The 19,215-nt window shown below is 36.1% G+C and overlaps 1 protein-coding gene and 1 long non-coding RNA gene across 3 annotated transcripts in view; one reads left to right on the top strand and one right to left on the bottom strand.

The window, feature by feature from the left end:
* mafb (v-maf avian musculoaponeurotic fibrosarcoma oncogene homolog b (paralog b)) overlaps positions 1 to 18,939 on the bottom strand; it is a 93,548-nt gene extending 74,609 nt beyond the window's left edge. The window contains exons 1-2 of one of the 2 annotated variants that reach the window (XM_051883607.1): positions 17,201 to 18,938; positions 9,115 to 9,182 (exon numbers count right to left, since the gene is read on the bottom strand). In XM_051883607.1, coding sequence (XP_051739567.1) covers positions 9,155 to 9,182; positions 17,201 to 18,165 — 993 coding nt within the window. In that variant the 5' untranslated portion in view covers positions 18,166 to 18,938 and the 3' untranslated portion in view covers positions 9,115 to 9,154. Of the gene's footprint in view, positions 1 to 9,114; positions 9,183 to 16,257 lie in introns of those variants that run through there. The other variant, XM_051883609.1, reaches the window with a different exon arrangement.
* LOC127506955 (uncharacterized) lies at positions 9,705 to 13,084 on the top strand. Its single transcript, XR_007928190.1, has 3 exons — positions 9,705 to 10,048; positions 11,189 to 11,425; positions 12,807 to 13,084. It is a non-coding gene; the product is annotated as an uncharacterized LOC127506955 (long non-coding RNA).
* Positions 18,940 to 19,215: the final 276 nt, after the last annotated feature.

Genomic DNA, 19,215 nt, shown 5'->3' with positions numbered 1-19,215 from the left:
GCAGAGTTGTAAACGCAGTCACCAGGTGCCACAAACAAACAGCAGTCATCTTTTACAGTTTCTCCTGAACCAAAACAACGAGCTTATGTTGTGTTCACGCCATGTCGTAACCGTAATAAAGAGATGGCAACCCGTGATGTTCTACCAGAAGCTGTTCATGTCCTCAGACTCAGATTTATGCATTTCTATGTCAACACTATCAATGCCGAAATTAATCTGCAGCAGTCAGGCGGTACAAATAAGAGCTCTGTAAAGGCATCTTTACACAGAAAAAGCAGCACAGAAACCAACTCTGAAGTGGCATAAAATCACAAAAATGTGCATATACACAGACTGTTTAATGCTTCTCTGAAGCGGCATAAATGCATTTACACAGGAATTAAAATCGCGGGAAACAATGCGTTGAACATAACTATTTTAAAACTACAGTTTTAACAAAATGAATTTAAAAATAATTAAATAATAAACAATGAAATAAAACTCGAAATTAAAAAATATGAAATTTTAAATTAATTTCGTCTGCATGCTATAGCTATCTCACGCTTTGATGTTTCTCATAATTCTGTGGTACTGATAGTTATTTTCTATTCCTTAATAAAAATTGCTACAGTTGGAACAAATGCTACAAATAACCTATTCATTATTACACCGGGTAGATCACTACAGGATTAAAAGAGGTCGAACATTTATTTATTTTTTTTGCCAGAAACAACAAATGATGCTAGCGTTTGCGTGTCAGGCAGGACAGCAGATGTCACCAGACCGTCGTGTGTGGGTGAAATATCGTCCTCAAGGAGATGATTTTTGGAATATAATATAACAATGCACAATCACAGTGACGCCAATTGTGTTAAACATTTACCTCATCTGAGAGAAATGTGGCAGCACGTTGATCTGACAGTCTCTTCATAGGAAAATTACAAACGGCGAAAGCCAATTGATGACACACGACGATTCTCTGCTGTTATTTTGGTGGTTTGCTTCACGATGTGAGTACAGGACTTTTACTTCACTGCCCCTTGTTGGTAGACATTTTTTTTTTATTTGCCCTATATGTTTCGTCTCCTGCTTCTTGAATCTTGCGCCGATGATATTACGCAGCGTCTCTCACAAATGTCTCCATAGTTGCAAGGCACGCTCCCAGTGCAAGCAGGGGGGTCACAGGCGCTGCGTAATATCATTGCGCCTGCTGCAGCCATGGTACGGCAGCAAAGTTCCTTGATTATTACGCCAGAATGACAGTATAGTTCCTAGCCATATCGGCCTAGAAAACCACAACTTTTCATTTTCCGTCGGTCTTTGTACACGATGTAACTACAGAAGAGTCAAGTTTTAAATAGGAAAAATATTGAAACTCTTTGGTCATTTTTTAACGAGATGCTAACGGTCTAATCAGATTCAATGAACTATGCTAAGCTATGCTAAAAGTGGTACCGCCAGACCCGGAGATCGGCTGAATGGATTCGAAAACGGTAAAACTCAACTGTTTAACTCTAGGGGAGTTGGAAAATGAGCCTATTTTCAAAAAAAGTGGAGTGTTCCTTTAAGTTGTACATATATAATGTGATGTGCTATTGTGACACTTTGCAGACTCTGCTCTGGCTGTGCGCGTTCATGTGTTTTGGAGGAGGCGTGTCTTCTGAAGGGAGGGTGGAATCTCACGCTTTCAAATCTAGCTTGCTATTGCTAGCCTCTCTGAAATTACCTACCCTACCTTTAAATCTGAATAAGACCAACACAGTAAAATCACTAAATTCAAATTAACATATAATCCTAATTGTTTTTAAATTTAGTCTCACACGTGTAATGCAAGCGATTCCTCGTGCCACATGCTGAGTCTGCCTGGTGTTTTTTCCGATTTATCCCATGTTCTCTATTTTGGGGTGTTTTTGTCTTGTCCAGCCTCACACCATTCTCTCTACTGCAGCGCTGAGGGTGAAGGAAAGGGGATTTCTTTTTCTATCCTCTTTTGATGTGGCATCATACTGTAGGCCATCTGACAAAAGCTCTTTTCCGTGTACATAGAGACCAGTGTTGGGTAAGTTACACACAAAAAATAATTAACTACTAGCTACTAAATACTGTACATCTTTAACAGTGTAATCAGACTAATCACTCTCTTTAAAAAGTATTGCATTACTTATTACTAATTACTTTCTAAATCCCACATCAACCCGGACCAGTTGAACAATACAAGGACATTTTCATTTTAATTCTTTCAAATAAATAATATTAAATTGCATACATTATTCTTGAACTGACCAAAGTATTTAAAGAGAGAGGGTTACATTAAAAATATACATTTTACAGAAAAATTAAGAGTAATCCCTTATTTTACTTTTTCAGAGGAAAATTAAATTGCAGTAATTAATTTCTCAGTAAAACATTACACCCAACACCTAGGCCTGGGCGATAAAACGGTATCAATATTTATCGACGGTACGCCTTCATCGATAATGATAGAAAAAATGTTCGATATAACTCTCCATATAGTTTCACTTAAATGCATTAAAATGTAAACATACATAAAGTTCGGTTGCATGAACAACTCTCAAGATCGCTCCATCCCTGGACCACAAACAGGAGCGCTACGAGTGACACAAACAAGTTGCTGTGGAGTTCAGTTGCGCAATCGCATATCAGCTCGTCAGTGTGGCAGTTTCATGGTTTCCTTACATCTTACAGTTGATCTACTTCAAAGTTCGTCTTGAGAGAGCAGTTGTCATGTCGGTATAAACAGCTGCACAGTATTTTCAATCACACAGTATTTTTATTTCTGTTACAAATATTCAAATTATCACAGAAGTACTGAGACAAAAGTTTATAGTTCAGATATAAATAGTAATGTCTATGTTATCGATCAAAAATAAATAAATAAAGAAAGAAATTTGGCTCTGAAAATGATGCATGTATCGATTACATTGTTTCACCACCAAGTGGTGACAAGTGACTGTTAAAAAATGTATTTGAATCTTCATTCAACAGATTCTTTCAAATACACTGATTCATCCAGTAATGAAACAAGAGTATTTATGAGTGAGTCATTGAATCATACACAGATTTTTAAAAAATAATTAATTCAAATGAATTTAAAATTTTAAAACAGACTGCAGCAATTAATATTTTGTCAGAACCTCTGGTAAAGTACATGTTATTTCATTTAGTTGTCATTCAGAATCATGATCTCAGTTTGGAACAAACAAAAAAAAGTGTTTCTCAATTTATCCAGAATTGTGCAGCTCTAAGTTTCTTTAACACTTATTTATTTAATCTTCATATAAAATATAAGAAAGATTTGTTTACATTTTACTTTTTTATTTTGTTATGTTTTAAAATTATTTGTTGTTTGCCTTAATTAAAAAATGCATTGGTTTTGGACTGGTCTTTTTAAAAAAAAAAAAAAAAAAAAAGGAAAGAAAAAAAAAAAGTTATTACATTTTTTTTAATAATTATCGATACCGGTCAATATGAAATATTATATCGTGATAATTTTTTTAGCTGTATCGCCCAGCCCTACCAACACCAATATATATTAAAATAATAGACTTAAGTGTGCTTTTTTGCTTTTTTTTTTCCAATTAAGTAAGACTAAAGTACATCTTCATATGTGATTTCATAATTACTTCTATTGTCTTTGAGAAAGCAGAGTATAGAGTATGATAAACTAAAAATATACATTAATGTCATTTCTATTGATACTTATATGTCATGTATTTAAATATTACGCATTAATGATGAAATTGCAATTTAGTGCATTTAAAATATATTAATTACACTACAGTTAAAATGCACTTTACATGCTTTTACTTTACATCAAGTACTTTACATGTATGTTAGTCATCACTTAGATAAGTGTACTTTAAAACAAGACAAAAACATAATAATTTAAAATATACTTAAAAGTAACACTTTTAATTTAACATTATTGCAAAATGACCTTTTTAAAGTCTACTTAAGTAGTCATAAAAGTGGACTATTTAATACACTAAAGTGGTCTTTTATATTCATATTAATATTATTTAATTGCATTATTTCATTAATTATATTATCTGCAGGTATTTTTTTAAATATATACTTTACATACTAAGATTTGAAGTACACTACAAGTGCACATATAACACAATTAAGCACACTTCCTTTTTCACAAGGACAGCATTTTACAGCTGAAACACATCCTGCCATCTAAGATACATTTAAGCCAAAATTTAAAACAGAGAAGGCAATCCCAGAATTCATTGCATGACAGTTGAAGTTCTGAATAATGTTAACTATAAATATACTCCTATTTCTTTCAATACTGCAGAGTATCACTAAAAATAGTTGAATCTAATAATAAATAATAAAAAAATACTGGTGTTAGCAATGTTGCTAACATCAAACTAAAACTTTGCCTCATATTTCCTGATGATAATGACTTACAGAAGTGTGAAATTCAGGAGCTGTATGCCAGGCTGACTGCAATTTAGCTACCGCATGTGAGCTGTGGTGCATTATGGGAGTTCACTCCACCTCCACTGACCGGATGAATCGGAGGTGGCGATTGAAGCAGACGTTTTGGGTCAGTCAGGACGCTAATAAGGTACAGCGACAGTAAACTCAGGCCTCTCTGTGAGGATGCGACTGCAACAAGCCTTTAAAATACCTGTAAAACATTTTAAACACGCTTTTTAAAATGTTCACAAGCCCCTCGCTCCTCTTAACGGCTCTGTTGCACTTCCTGACATGAAAATTTAAACAAGCACTTACAGTCTGAGCTGGAGCCAGTGCGGATATTGGATTTCTAAAAGCACACCATACAGACAGGTTTTGGGGGATTTTTCACATCACTGCATCAGAATACATCCAGAGAATTTGTAAATGTGTAAACAATTTAACATTTCCAACTATATTCATATCCAAAATACAAGTTTTGAGCCTGTGAATAATATTTTTTAGCAATATTCCATTACTGTATAAGTTACATTACTATCATGCTAAACTTCATTTGTCTTTTGTTTTTGAAAACAATTAAGAATAGTACCACAATCAATTACGAATTGTAAATTGAAAAAATCTATCAAATCAATTTTAATTATGACCAGATTTCATGATCCAATGAACTGTTTCTAATTAAACATAATCGTTATCCTGCCAAATATCAGTGTTACTTTAGTATAATAAATATAGTTTTTGAGTTAGCTTTTTATATTTTCTGTTTTCATTTTAATTTTAGTTACAGTTTTTTGAAATTTTATTGTGTTTTGTCATTTCTATTTGTTTTGTCAAGTAATTCATTTTTTTAAGGTTTTAGTTTTAGTTAACCATAATAACCCTGTCAATTTTTTTATGTATTTAAAGTCAATGAAGGGTTAATTTCAGATACATTTGTTATTATTACATTATTAGCTAACTGCATTCTCTAAATTGTAACGTTGACATGCATTCTCTGTAAAGCTGCTTTGAAACGATATGTATCGTGAAAAGCGCTATACAAATAAATGTGAATTGAATTAAAATTGAATTATTGGTGTAAACTAAATGTTTATATCTATATATCTATATATATCTATCTATATATCTATCTATCTATATATATATATATAGATAGATAGATAGATAGATAGATATTTAACATGCTAAAATGTTTTTAACCTGTATATTATGAGCTCAAACACAGATCCAGCGGATACAGATGTGCGCCACATCCGTCAGCACATGAGGCGCGGTGAACGCATGCGTGTTCAGAAACAGCCCCTGCCTCCTCAGCCCTGTTATTTCCTTATTTATTTATTTCTGATAGTTAGTTCCCGCAGAGCTCGCAAAATTAATGTCAGCCGGCAGAAAATAGACATCGAAAGCTAAAATTCAGCACTTTCTGCCCATAGAAGTTATTTGTCAAGCTAACAAGGAGGCGAAGAGGCACCCTGTTCCTGTGCCGCGGCCCTGGGAAAATATATGCCATCGAATCTACTGCAAGGAATAAAAGAATAAAAGCCAGGCACTCGTGCAGAGAAGGAGAGAGGGTTATGGATGCCACCTCTGTCACAGACACATTCATCCTTACAGCCTGTCCGCAGACAGATGAACTGACCAGACGACAGACTGAAGCCACTGTAAAACACCAGTTATACGAGCCCGTAAAAATACAGTTATATACTGTAAATATCTCTAAACACCAACACTGCCGTTTCCCTCGGGGGACGTCGTGTGAGGACTGTGTTGGAGCTGAACGCATCTTTAAAAGAATATGTGCCGCTTGTCTGAAATGTGTTGCATTGTAAAGTAAAAAATATGATCAATAAATCATGACAACATGTTTTTACATTGCTTTAACTCATCAAAATAAGTTGAGAAGTTTTCAGCTTTTTTATAACACTGTAAAAAATATTTTCATGATTTGTTATCACAACATTTTTTCTTTTGTCAAATCAACTTCAATAATTAATGTGGTTCAGATGACATAATATTTTGAGTTTCTGTTGATTAAATCAATCGCCTTCATTGTATTAACTCAAATTTTTATTTTCAATGAACTCAAAATTTTAAGGCAACCAGATAACTTCTTTTTTTTTTTAAGTTAAACCAACAATTCTTTTTTACAGTGAAGTTATATGAGATTCAAGTCAGTTTACTATAATTTAAGTTGAGATGACTTGTACAGCCAAGTTGACTGTACTTAAAATGTAAATGTAACATTTGCATTTATCTTAGTTCCATGCATTTTTTTGAAAACCTCTTTATTATTCTAAATAAACATTTAGAAAACATTTAATAATTAAAAAACATAAATAATTTAAAGCTTAAATAAACGTTGGGTCTCTAAATATGTCATGTGGTGTAACCAAGTAAAAAGTAATAATCAAAATATATATATATATATATATATATAAATAATATTCGACATATGTTTTATGTCAAAAAAGGATTTTGAAAAGTATAAATGAATTTTTGAATCATAAATATCATGATATTTTCTTGGGGTTATTCCATTTGACGGCCTGAAATAAACTTGTCATGTCATAAAAAGGCTAAATTAACTGATATTTTTAGAGACTTGATTACCTTGATTATTTATATATATATATATATATATATATATATATATATATATACATACACATATATAAATAATGGGGGATTTCTAGAATGTCATTTTGTGCTTTTCTTGCCATATGACAACAAAATGGCTTCCTGCATGTTGGTTATTCCACACTGACTGAATAAAATTTTAAACCAAAACTTTTTCCATATAAATTATGGGGTGAAAAAAATGATTGAAAGTGTCTGATGATGATCTTAGTATGGTTACTCCACCCTGACATCCATCAATCAATCTGTCTATTTATACATCTATAAAAAGGATGAGAAAAAAGACACTGACCCTCTTTCTCTATTGCTATTCAACAGTGTGGATTACTACAAGGTTTAATTAAACACCAGACATAAAACGCTACAGAGAGAATGTTAGAGGAAAGACCAGGGGCAAAAAAAAAAGAAGTAGAAACCACGGATGGCGGTAGAAGGAGAGAGAGAGGATGGATGCTACAGGCTACAGGAAGCATTAATGACTTTGAGTGCTGCGTTTTGGTGGAAATGTATGCGCTTTGATCAGAGAAACAACATTAATAATCTCATAAATATAAAGACACAGAATGAAGAGATGTTTAAACGTCCTAAAACCCACAGCACAGTGAAGTTTTCCTATTATTAGTTTCCCCTGGTGTTTACTGAAGCTGTGATAAGCGTGTGGCGGGAGGTTTTTTCGGGCCTGAACTGAGCTGTAGGTCAGCGGGGATGACAGCGGGCAGTACAGAACCAGTTCTCCTTGAGTCTGGCTGTATTTTTATCCACGCGGGTTGAGCCGGTGTCTTCAGGAGGTGCTGCTAAATATAACCCATATCCTTACTGGCTTTGGTTACATTCAACATACAAACACACACACATATTTAGACAGCGGATGGGATGAGGATAGAGAAGGAATTTGTGCGTTTTGTTAAACAAGAAGTAACAAAAACAAAATCACTTTTCACAATCGCTAATGCAACAACTACATCCCACCGACGACACTAAGGAAAGTATCTCTGTACGCAAATAAGACAAACATGCCATGTACTTCCTGTGCCCTGATTATGACCCTACCTGTGTGTTTCAGTGCACCGGAAATGTGTGGTTTAATGCTGGAGAATCAACGCAGAACATCGATACCATCCTATCAGATTCACCCTCTGCTAACTACAACAAGATCATGGACACACACGCGTACACACACACACACTTAAGGCTATATTAGTCTTACAGATGCAATGCAATGCGTCTTATAATAATTACCAGAACTTAACCTAATCCTTAAAATAAACCTTCACAAAACCTATTCAGCAGTAGATTTAAAGCACTGGCCAATTTAATTTGGAATAGTTAAACTCACATGTCAGTGTTTCACAGGTTTCAGTATGTTAGAAAGGACATTTTCTGGTGGTCGGTCGGTCAATTTACTGTATGTTGGGATAACCGGTGACAAGATCAATAACACTCCGTTACAACACACCTAAAAACAAAGACATTCATACACACTGAACCGCCAACAAACCTGCCACATCTCCAAACATCACAAACTAACCTTTCTTTATTTCTGTCAGTAATGCTGCTGCTGATTAGTCAACTGCTGACAATTTCATGCAACATGAATGCTATATAAATATATGAGAATATGACTGTGTGAGAATAAAGCACGTCACAAGCACGTCACAAAACACTGCACATCAGAAGTACAGTTTTCACTGACGATCACAAAACAAATGATAATGTACTCATTACATAAACAAACCATTATTACAAAATTATAACTGGAATTATAGTTAATTAATTATGCACAATATATTTAATATTTGTTCAGTATTCCTTTACGTATTACGTATAACATTTTAATTATGAAAAGATTCAAGTAAAATGTATTTTACTTGTCTTTTCTTCTTTTTAAACAATACTCTGTTCAATTTCTTAAGTCTAAAAATCACATTTATTGATATAGAAAATTCCACTATTATTATATATACACTAGTATAATAGTACTATTGTACTCATAAATAAGGATTATAATCATTTTCGTCTGCACAGAATGAAAATCTTTGCTCTTACCTCAGACTGCAGGGGCAAAGGGCAGGGGTCAGAGGTCATATCACAGGTGTAGAAACTTTCGTGATGTCCTTCCATGATGAACAAAATGTGCAAAAGACAGAAAGATAAAAAAGAAAAAAGAATTACTATAATATAATGACCCTTTTTTCTTCTTATATACACTCAAGTGTAGTGCTTGTGTTAAACAAAGTTAAAGTTAGCAGTTGTTCTGCCACATGTCCCCTACAGACCGCTAAAAAAAGCCCGTTAAATCCCTCGACTCGACCCAGTTCAGTTCACAAAGACATTCATTCTGTTCTGTAATCACTGTGGGCCCGGCTGAGTGAACTTTGACCTCAGACACATTCTCTGCGCGTGACATTTGTGTTTAGAGCAAATTCTATTAGAGTAGGCTAAAATATCTCCTGAAAGATTAGAGAGCAAACGGTAGCATCTATCCTGTACGATCTCCACCTCAGGATGTGAACAACGTTTAAAAACAGTGATAACAGCTTTAAAAGAGAAAGCTCACCCACAAACCTGTGAGAACTTCTTTGCTGTCGTGCAGCTAGACTCCTGTTTGTAGCTATCGTCAAACGAACCACATTTGAAATGCTTTGGAAACACGTTTCTGTGGAAAACAGACGGCTAGATCTCCGTTGTGTTTCGTCGAATAAAGAAAACAATATGGGGTTTTAACATGAGTGACAAAATAATCACAATTTCTTTTTCCCCCCTCAACACAGGCTCGCTGGAAAAACGTGACTGTGGCGACATTTCTGCGTAATAATATGACATTTCTTTTTGCATGTTTCGCGGCACTTTCGATTTGAAACGTCCAGTAAGTGGCGCTAAAACCTTCCAGTATTATCCCAAACAGAGAAACGTGTATGTGGAAACCTTTTATTAAGTTGGATGTTGTGTGTATCGCCGCAGTTCGGATATGAAATGTCTGGTGAGTGGCGCTAAAAGTTTCTCTTCTCCAAGATGCTCCAACGTTTGAAAATAACGTACCACCTTCACTAAACCCAACCGACAGTGTTAACAAAAGCAAACGTGAGGTAAAAACGCATTTGCTGAAGCAACTCGGCCATTTTAGCTGGCTATCAAGTCTTTGAGCTCTTTTTATCGAGTGTCTTTTCAATTGCATTGCTGTATCAGATGGACTACGTACGTTATATTCTTTTACAAATCATGCACTGTGGTAAAATTGTTTTGAGGCCATACTACTGGGCAAGAAGAAACCACGCGAAAATAATTATTATTATATATAATCAGTAATATTCATCTGTTCTCATAATTTGTGTAAAAAGGAATAAATGTTGGTGTTTTACTTACACTAGCGTTCATTTCAGCTGGAAACTGCAGAGAATTGTATGTGTAGGTCAGTTTTTCCACTGAGCATGCGTTGTATTATTTATTTATTTGGTGAACTGTTTTATATTGTTTTAAATTTGAAGTTTGTGTGGAAAACAGCAGCCTGGATATTCTGCTATGATGGAAAAGGTTTTTAAAGTCACCATGAAATCAAAATTGATCATTCTTATTTTTTTATTATTTTTTTTTTTGTGCAATATTGCCGTATCTATTTTAACTTATCTATCTGTGCACATCATTACTGTTTTGAATATGTGTGCCTCGAAATCTTGAATCAAAATTACTTGCTCTCGCTCATCTCTTCTCTGATGACTTGTTTACTGGCGCAAGGGCGGGGCAACCTGTCACTCACATGAGATCCACCAATAGCAAACCACAACCATCCAATCAATTCTCCATGGATAAAATCAAGCCCCGCCCTACATTTGTTCTTGTTCCAGGAGCCATTTCATTGGATATACGTCACAATAGGCAAGAAAAGATGAGCACAACTATTGTTTCATGCTGACTTTTAACAAATCGAAAGAGAAAGAAATGTTTCGAGGGTGAATACACATGAATGACAAAATTGTAGTTTTTGTAATTTTAAGATAGACTGTGGTAGAGTGTTGTGAAACGGGACGTTGTGAAGGCGCATTATTGATACGAGTGGCACAGAGCAGCTCAAGGACTTGCTTTTGTTTTCATATTCACCTCACTGCTGTGCTCTCTGCCACAGGACATGACATCACTCGCCGGGGTCACGGCCCGCCACTGACTCCACGACGGAAAAAAAGGAAAGGGGGAGAGATGAAGACGAGAAAAGAAAGACTTGGGAAGTGGTGCTCTGTAGGTCACCTTGCCTGGCTGAGAGATCAATGTCGCTTTGACTCGCTGGTTAAAGAGAGAGAGCACGAGAGACTGCAGCCGAGACACCTTGCCAGTAAATCACCTTGCCAGCTTCATTGAGATGCAGGTATAACACAGGATGGGCACAAGGCCAATACCTACAGTACCAACACACACACACACTCGTCTATGGTCTCTTCCTTAAACTCTTCCGTACTTTTGCAATTAACGGGATAGTTCAGGTAAACATTACAGTACTCTCATGTCTTTCAAACTAAGCGATTTAGCTTTATTAGACTCAGAAAATATGCACAAAACATATGGACTATTTTAATCAGCCATGCTTTAGACGTTGTGTGTGAGACATTAAGGTATAGTTAATCAAAAAAATGGAGAAAAATAATGAAATATATAATACAATAATAATAAAATAAATGAAAACTAGTGTAACTCTGCTATATGTCAATGATTGAAATGTCAATTTGCATGAGTTGGACTGTCTGTGATTTCCTATTGTTGACCTCGGATTCAAAAAACAATATTGTGACCTCTATATTATTTGTAACCAATGATTTTATGATACTTTTATGGTGTTTTTTTTTTTTTTTTTTTTTTTTTTAATCAGCCATGGTGGCTGATTCTCAAAAAAAAAAAAAACACCATAAAAGTATCACCACTTTCATTTTATGTAAAAGAGCAGCAAGAACCTTCTACTAAATCTCTCCTTTTCTAGTTTTCTTTAGTGTTTCACTGAAAAATAACAATCAAATGACATGAGGCTGAGTATTTTATTGCAGATTTATTTTTTTTCTACACTTTTGCTGCTTGTTCAAATTACTTAATTAAAATTAGCTAAAGCAACACAGTTCCTACACATTTTGTCCTAACTTAATTTCATTGTGTTCAATTCACTTAAATATATGTCTAATATTGAAGTTTACTTAATCCGTTTGTGTTGGGATTACATGAATGAATTTTGTTGCATTAACTGAAAATGGGCGGTGCTTGTTAGTTCCCAGCATGCATTGCATATGGCTGGATCAAGATGATCATGATTTGGTTGAATGAATCATGAATCATGAACCTCACAAAATTCACTTTGAGACTACTTAATTGGGTCACTTAAAAATTACTTGATTTCATCATGTTTAAGTTACATGAACAAATTTTATTTGTGTAACTTAATTGATTCATGTGGGACCGATGTACACTGTATTAAATCATGTAAATTCAACACACTTATTTTTCAGTGTATTTATGTATTTTATTATGGTTCTGTTATATATTTTATTATTTTTCTGATGAACTCTGCCTTTAACTCACACCCGTAACAATCTAACGCATGGCTGATTTCCCAAAACAAACACTAACATCACGCGTGGTGTCTCTTTTACTACAAGGAAAGCTTCAAACCTCAGGCAATCAACAAAAACACATCCATTTCCTCCATGTAACGGTGGAGGGAAAGTTAAATTATTATCTTTTCAAATAGCTGCTCTATAACTCAGGTTTACAGAGGCAGAGAGGGGTCGGGGATGATGGACGCACATGGCAGGGACATAAACTCCCTCCTCTAAATCACTCTAAATGGAAATGTTTAGCGTGGAGAGATGCAGATGAGCTCGGATCCAACAGCACAGAGCTGCTTTCTCTGCCTCACAATGAAAAATGCCTGCGACGCTTCAACACCACAGTGTACAAAACACAAAATGTCTGGAAAACGTTGTAAGGAACTTTTTTATATGTTAGATAACACATGGCCTTGATTATCAGTTAAATATTTTAAAATAAAGTATACACTGTAAAAAAGAATTGTTGGTTTAACTTTAAAAAAGTAAGTTACCTGGTTGCGTTAAAATTTTGAGTTAATTGAAATTAAAAATTTGAGTTAATACAATGAAGGTGATTGATTTAATCAACAGAAACTCAAAATATTGTTATCTGAACTACATTAATTATTTAAGTTGATTTGACAAAAGAAAAAAAAAAGTGTGATAACAAAGTGTGTGTGTATATATATATATATATATATATATATATATATATATATATATATATATATATATCCAAATTTGTTAGCCTCTTAAATAAACTTCCCAGAATGCATTTGTTCAAATTATTTTGTCAACACAGTCGACTCCATCTTGACACTGGCATATTTCTTTGCGTTGCGCGAGGCCTTGCAGTTACGACGATCATTTTTAATCCACGCTGTGAGAAAATCACTCTGAGCGGTTCAAAAAAAAAAAAAAAAAGCCTCCCAAGCTAAACATCGACTCCCAACAGAGACAACGTCTGATATGATTAAAGATATTACCCTGTAACGCTGCTGTATGTAAATGATTGAAATGTCAATATGCATGAGTTGAACTGTGATTTCCTATTGTTGACCTCGGATGCAAAAGGCCGATATTGTGACAGAAGACAACTATATTATCTGTAATAACCTAATCAGGATTGCCCGCTGCCAATGATTAGGGCACATATGGTGTCAATATGCCGCTGCTGATTGAATTAAGTGGAATGGCGATGTGTGTGTGTGTGTGTGTGTGTGTGTGTGTGTGTGTGTGTGTGTGTGTTTTGTGCTAGATGCATGTCGGTTATGGAGCCAAGGTGTGAAAATATACAGGCTGTGTGTAATGAAATCCACTGGCTTCATTCACAAGCTGAAATGACATGTTTGCTTCGTACATGGTAATGTGGTGTTTCATCAGAAGCTGCTAAACAGGATGCATTTCAGGACATCATTAAATGTTTGATTGTGTCTGATAATACTGGTTTCTGATCTGCCTCAGGGGAAAAAAGAGAGTAAAATGAGAGTTTTAAACAGATTAGCTGCACATTTAATCACTGTAAAAAATAATTGTTGGTTTAACTTAAAAAAAAAAAAAAAGTAAGTTACCTGGTTGAAATTAAAAATTTGAGTTAATACAATGAAGGCGATTGCTTTAAGTTGATTTGACAAAAGAAAAAATGTTGTGATAACAAATCATGAAACGTAATCAGTTTGCGATACATACTGAATTCATATTGCAACATTTGAATTTTTGAAACAATATTGTAGTGTGTGACCAAACGAACAAGCAAACAGGCAAATCTCTAATGTTATTATACTTAAACTGTATCTACTTCTAATAAAAACAGTCTGGTATAGTGTGGTACAGTGTGCTGTCTGGTACAGTGTGAGTCTTCAGCTCTGAGTTGTTCCGGTGATGTCATTAACTAGTTATGCGTTTTGACCTCATCAAACAGAAAAGCCATAAATTACAGGCGGCGCAGCCACTCAAACGCAGTCCAACCCCAGCTGGGGAAAATCACCAATGATTCATCAATTTAAAGGAGCAGAAACAAGGTCTTTTCTCCACTATTAATCATGCAAGAAATCATTGTGCGTTTTCCTCGGCCTGTTCCCTGAGCTCAGAGCCGATCCTGCCTGTGAACGCGGCGTGTGCGTCATCCGCTTGATATTCAAATGATCATTGTGCTGATGAGCCACTACCTTTTCACTGAACGCCCTAAATTCAGACGTCCCACACACACTTCTTTTCACTTTCTTTCCAGCTGTGCGCCCACATCCTGTTTGCTGTGACAATGAGAGAGGAAGCTTGAGACACTCTGCTAATTATTTTGGGGCTGATAATAGTGATGGTTTGAGAGAAAGAATGACTGGCCCGAGATTGAGAAAGGATAAGATAGAGAAGCTGAAAATGTTACACTGAGAAACAGGCAGTTATTTGTAAGTGGAGGTTATGATGTAAAATCATTTAAGTTTATAAATTTTGAATCTGAAACACAGATTACAAACTTATTTGTTTTGGTGAACTCTTAAGCGGAAGTATAGTTCACTAAAAGGCCTGACTGGTAGTCAAGGGTGACAGGTAGAAAATAAATAGAGGTTATTAATTGTTAATAGTCTATAATGTCACCGTCAATATATGATAGTCTTAACCGTCATAATTTATCGAACTAAATACACTTCACTTTAGAGGCGAATCTGTTTATCAGAATCACAGTTTTGTTTTGCGGAATATTCCCGTTATTGAAATGACAGTTTATGCAAACTCTCTCTAAATTAATGATTAACAAGGGCATCGAAACTAAACTGATTGTGTGTGATAAGACGTGTTTAAACTGCAGGTTAGACGAAATGAGATTTTATTTTTGCGGAGCAGAAAGACATTTTAAAAACGGAAAGGGGAAAAAAGGTATTTCCCCCTTCCTGAAATCAAGTGCTGTTTAAAAAGACGTTTTGGGTTTGTAAATGAATATTTCTAAAATATCGAATCTGTCTTCTGTGAATTAACTATTGAAATATTCTGATATAAACTCTAATGGCTCGGGCAAACAGGGTTATCGCCTTTATCAGGAAATGTTGCTGTATATACAATGTTATGTTGGCTTCTTTCAAAGAAAAATAATTGTATCTTTTTAAAATATTATTTTAATTTAATTACAATTTAAGTAAATATGATTTAATGAGAGAATATTTTCTTCTTGAAACTCGAACGAACAGTCACGCGGCAACAAGTGAATTCGTGAACTTTCCTCAAAACTATTAGACATTAAAAATCAAAAACGCTTATTTCTTTTCCCAATCAGCATGTGATATTAAATACTCTATTCAGCAAGAATGTCACATTTTAGGCGTACTCTAATGAATAACACGAGAACATTTGATTTTACATTTTTAACATTTATTGATGAACTACGATGCTCCAGTTTGTACAGTCAATATTTGTCAATTAATCGATATCAAATAATAAAACATATATGTTAGGATACACTGGTATTATTACGTTTATGAAAGGTTTTATTTGCCACCTGATGCAAGTAAAATGTTTTAAAGCAACGAGCTCCAAAATATTTAAATATTCTATAATGTAATAATTTGAGGCAAATCCTAAAATATGCTAAGTTTTAAGTGCAGTATTTCGAGCGCGTGCCAAGACATACTCTTCATTCTTCATTGATACAAGATTCCTCTCTTTAATGAGAATAATTATAAACACTTTAGTCCATTGAACAGTTTGAAATCGCTCATTTATGTCACATATTTATGTGGAGTGACATATTTGTCAAATTAATCAGTCTTAAGTGTAAGTTACAGTTGTTTCAGTGGGGTTTATGAAATGTCTCTTCATCCGAAACAGGATAATCATACACAGAATCATTCTTCTTGCCAAAAACACACGTTTCATCGCTGAAGGTGTTGTACAAAAATGAAAGGCAATGTTTCATGTAGGATATGAAAAGATGTCTCACACTTTTTTGCTCATAGTCCCAAAAAAGTGGACGAAACCAGACAATGAGAAAATGAATGTAATGTCGGAGCATTTCAGTTCAGTTCGTTCAGGTAAAAGAAACAACAACAAAAAAAAAGGTAAAACATCGTCAGCCAACATGACCAGCATGTGGGGTCGATATCATACACAAATAAATACAATATTGAATGAGTTCTTCACAACAACACAGAATGTGATGTAGTTTCTAATGAACACAATGTCAGTCAAACACTCATTCAGCCAGTGTGTGCTCATGTAACCAGCATGTGTCACTTGAACTTTACAAAAATGTGAACTTAAAAGTTACGCAAGACGAGGCATAGGACAACATGGGAAATATCAAATGAAAGCACGTTCACATATTACAGTTTCAACAGAAAAACAACAAAAAATGGAAAATGTCCTATTGTCCAAAAGCTAAACTCTAAAGCTTGATTTCTTCATTGTTATCCGATTAAATTTACAATGCACTCCGTTATCTAAATTTTGCGAAAAAATAATACGAGTAATAAAAAAAAAGTTAGGCTACTGCCCCGCGCGCGCCCAATCCAACACAGCGAGAATAAAGCGCGTGCGAAACTTTTGCACATCGCTGCTCTATTAAGTGCCGATAAACTCACATGAAAAACTCCGGGGACGACGGGTTGTTGTCGCTGCTGGATCCGTTTTCTCGGAAGCCGCTGCTGATGAGCTTCTCGTATTTTTCTTTGTACGCGTCTCTCTCGCGCACCAGTCTGGAGATCTCCTGCTTGAGGTGGTCCACCTGCTGCATGAGCTGGGTCTTCTCGCCCTCCAGGACGTGCCTCTGCTGGACCCTCTTGTAGCGACACGACTGCGCATAGCCTCTGTTTTTGAGGGTTCTCCTCTTCTGTTTGAGTCGGATGACCTCCTCTTTGCTGACCCCCCGGAGCTGGCGGTTGAGCTCGCGCACGGACATGGTCACCAGCTGCTCGTCCGAGAAGCGATCGTCCAGGTGCATGTGCTGGTGGCCGACGGAGTTGCCGTTGGACTGCACCCCGGGCGTCGGATGGTGGCCGGCCGGGTGGTGGTGGTGATGGTGGTGGTGGTGCGGTGCCCCGTTCTGGGCTGCTGCTGCGGCGATGACCGCGGAGACCACCGCGGCGGCGGATCCCATCTCCTCGCCGGCCATGGCGCCTCCCGGGCCGGCTGCGCTGGTAAACTGCTGCCCTCTAGCATAGCCGTCGAAGCTCTGGAGCTGGTGACTGCTGTTGATCAGCGCCTCCACTGCGTCCTCGGGGCTGAAGCCCAAAGCCTCCGGGTTGAGCTGCTGTTGGTAACCGGTCATCCAGTAAAAATCCTCCAGGTGCGCCTTCTGCTCGCTCCCGGAGCCCGGACTGGGCGCCGAGAAGCTTGGGGAAGGGGGAACCGAGCTGCAAGGCGTGCTCATCGGGGTGGAAGACAGGGATCCCCCGGCGATCAGGCGGCTGCACTGGCTGATGCTGCGATCGGGCTCCACCGGCTCCTTTTTCACTTCAAACTTCATCAGATCGAAGTCATTAACATATTCCATGGCCAGGGGACTGGTGGGCAGGTCGGAGCTGCTCATTGCCAGTTCTGATGCCATCCTTTTGCTGTTGACAGTCCTCCAAAGGGGGTGAAGAGCAGCTGTCAAAGTGGTCGGGTTCGAGACAGCGTGAGCCAGCTTGATTTCTTTATTTAATTCTTCAAAAGCAAAGAAAAGGCTTCGCGAGCGCCGGTTTATTTTTTAAATTGACGCGTTTTCGCCTCTCGCGCACAGACGCAGGAGCGCGCGCGTCTCCAGTTCCCCTCTCTTTGTACGCGAGTGTCGACGCGTTTGAGTCGCGAACATTTAACACTGCATGGCTTCGGGTTTTTTGTTTTTTTTTCTTTTTTCAATAGTTTCGTTGAAACGAAGACCGTAACATGTATGTGATTGGCAATTGGATGCTTGGCTGGGGGAAAAAAAGTACTCCGGGCTTGTTCTAGAGTTTTTAAAGGATCACCGAGCATAGGAGTATAAAAGCAATGCTGAGTTTTATAGCCGCCCTGACGTCAGGTTTGAAATACGAAATTGACTCGGACTCGTAGCCAATAGGCTCGCTGAATCGGAGGGTCAATTTACATACTAGAGAAGAAACAAAAGTTTTCCGAACTGTCAGAACTGACAGAGAGCTTAACGACGACTTTAACTCTTTATGGACATTTGTTTTTCTTTTTTTGGTATGTAAAGCTTCTGTATTTCTTGTATTTTTTTCATATAAGAGTTTAAAATCTAACAGTATGAAATGATGCATGATCAAAACAACATGCTTATATTATTTTATATATCAATACCTACTCTTTAAAAGATAATTTACACTTACTGTAACTATACAAAAACAATGCTATGTTTAAAGGGTAATATTATATATATATATATATATATATATATATATATTCATATTTATATATTCATTATATATATATATATATATATATATATATATATATATATATATATATATAATATATATATATGAATATTATTAATAATATTAAGATTGAAGAGGAAGAATTTCACAACGAATATGTTAATGACAGATGTAACTGAACCAATTAAAATGTCCACATGGTCTCAACAGAGTACGCTTCTTTATGTTGTTTTAATGTGAAT

The sequence above is a fragment of the Ctenopharyngodon idella genome, chromosome 24 (assembly GCF_019924925.1).
Source record: "Ctenopharyngodon idella isolate HZGC_01 chromosome 24, HZGC01, whole genome shotgun sequence".
Taxonomy (NCBI): domain Eukaryota; kingdom Metazoa; phylum Chordata; class Actinopteri; order Cypriniformes; family Xenocyprididae; genus Ctenopharyngodon; species Ctenopharyngodon idella.
Note: the sequence above shows the minus strand (reverse complement) of the source record. Positions and strands in the feature narration are given on the sequence as shown.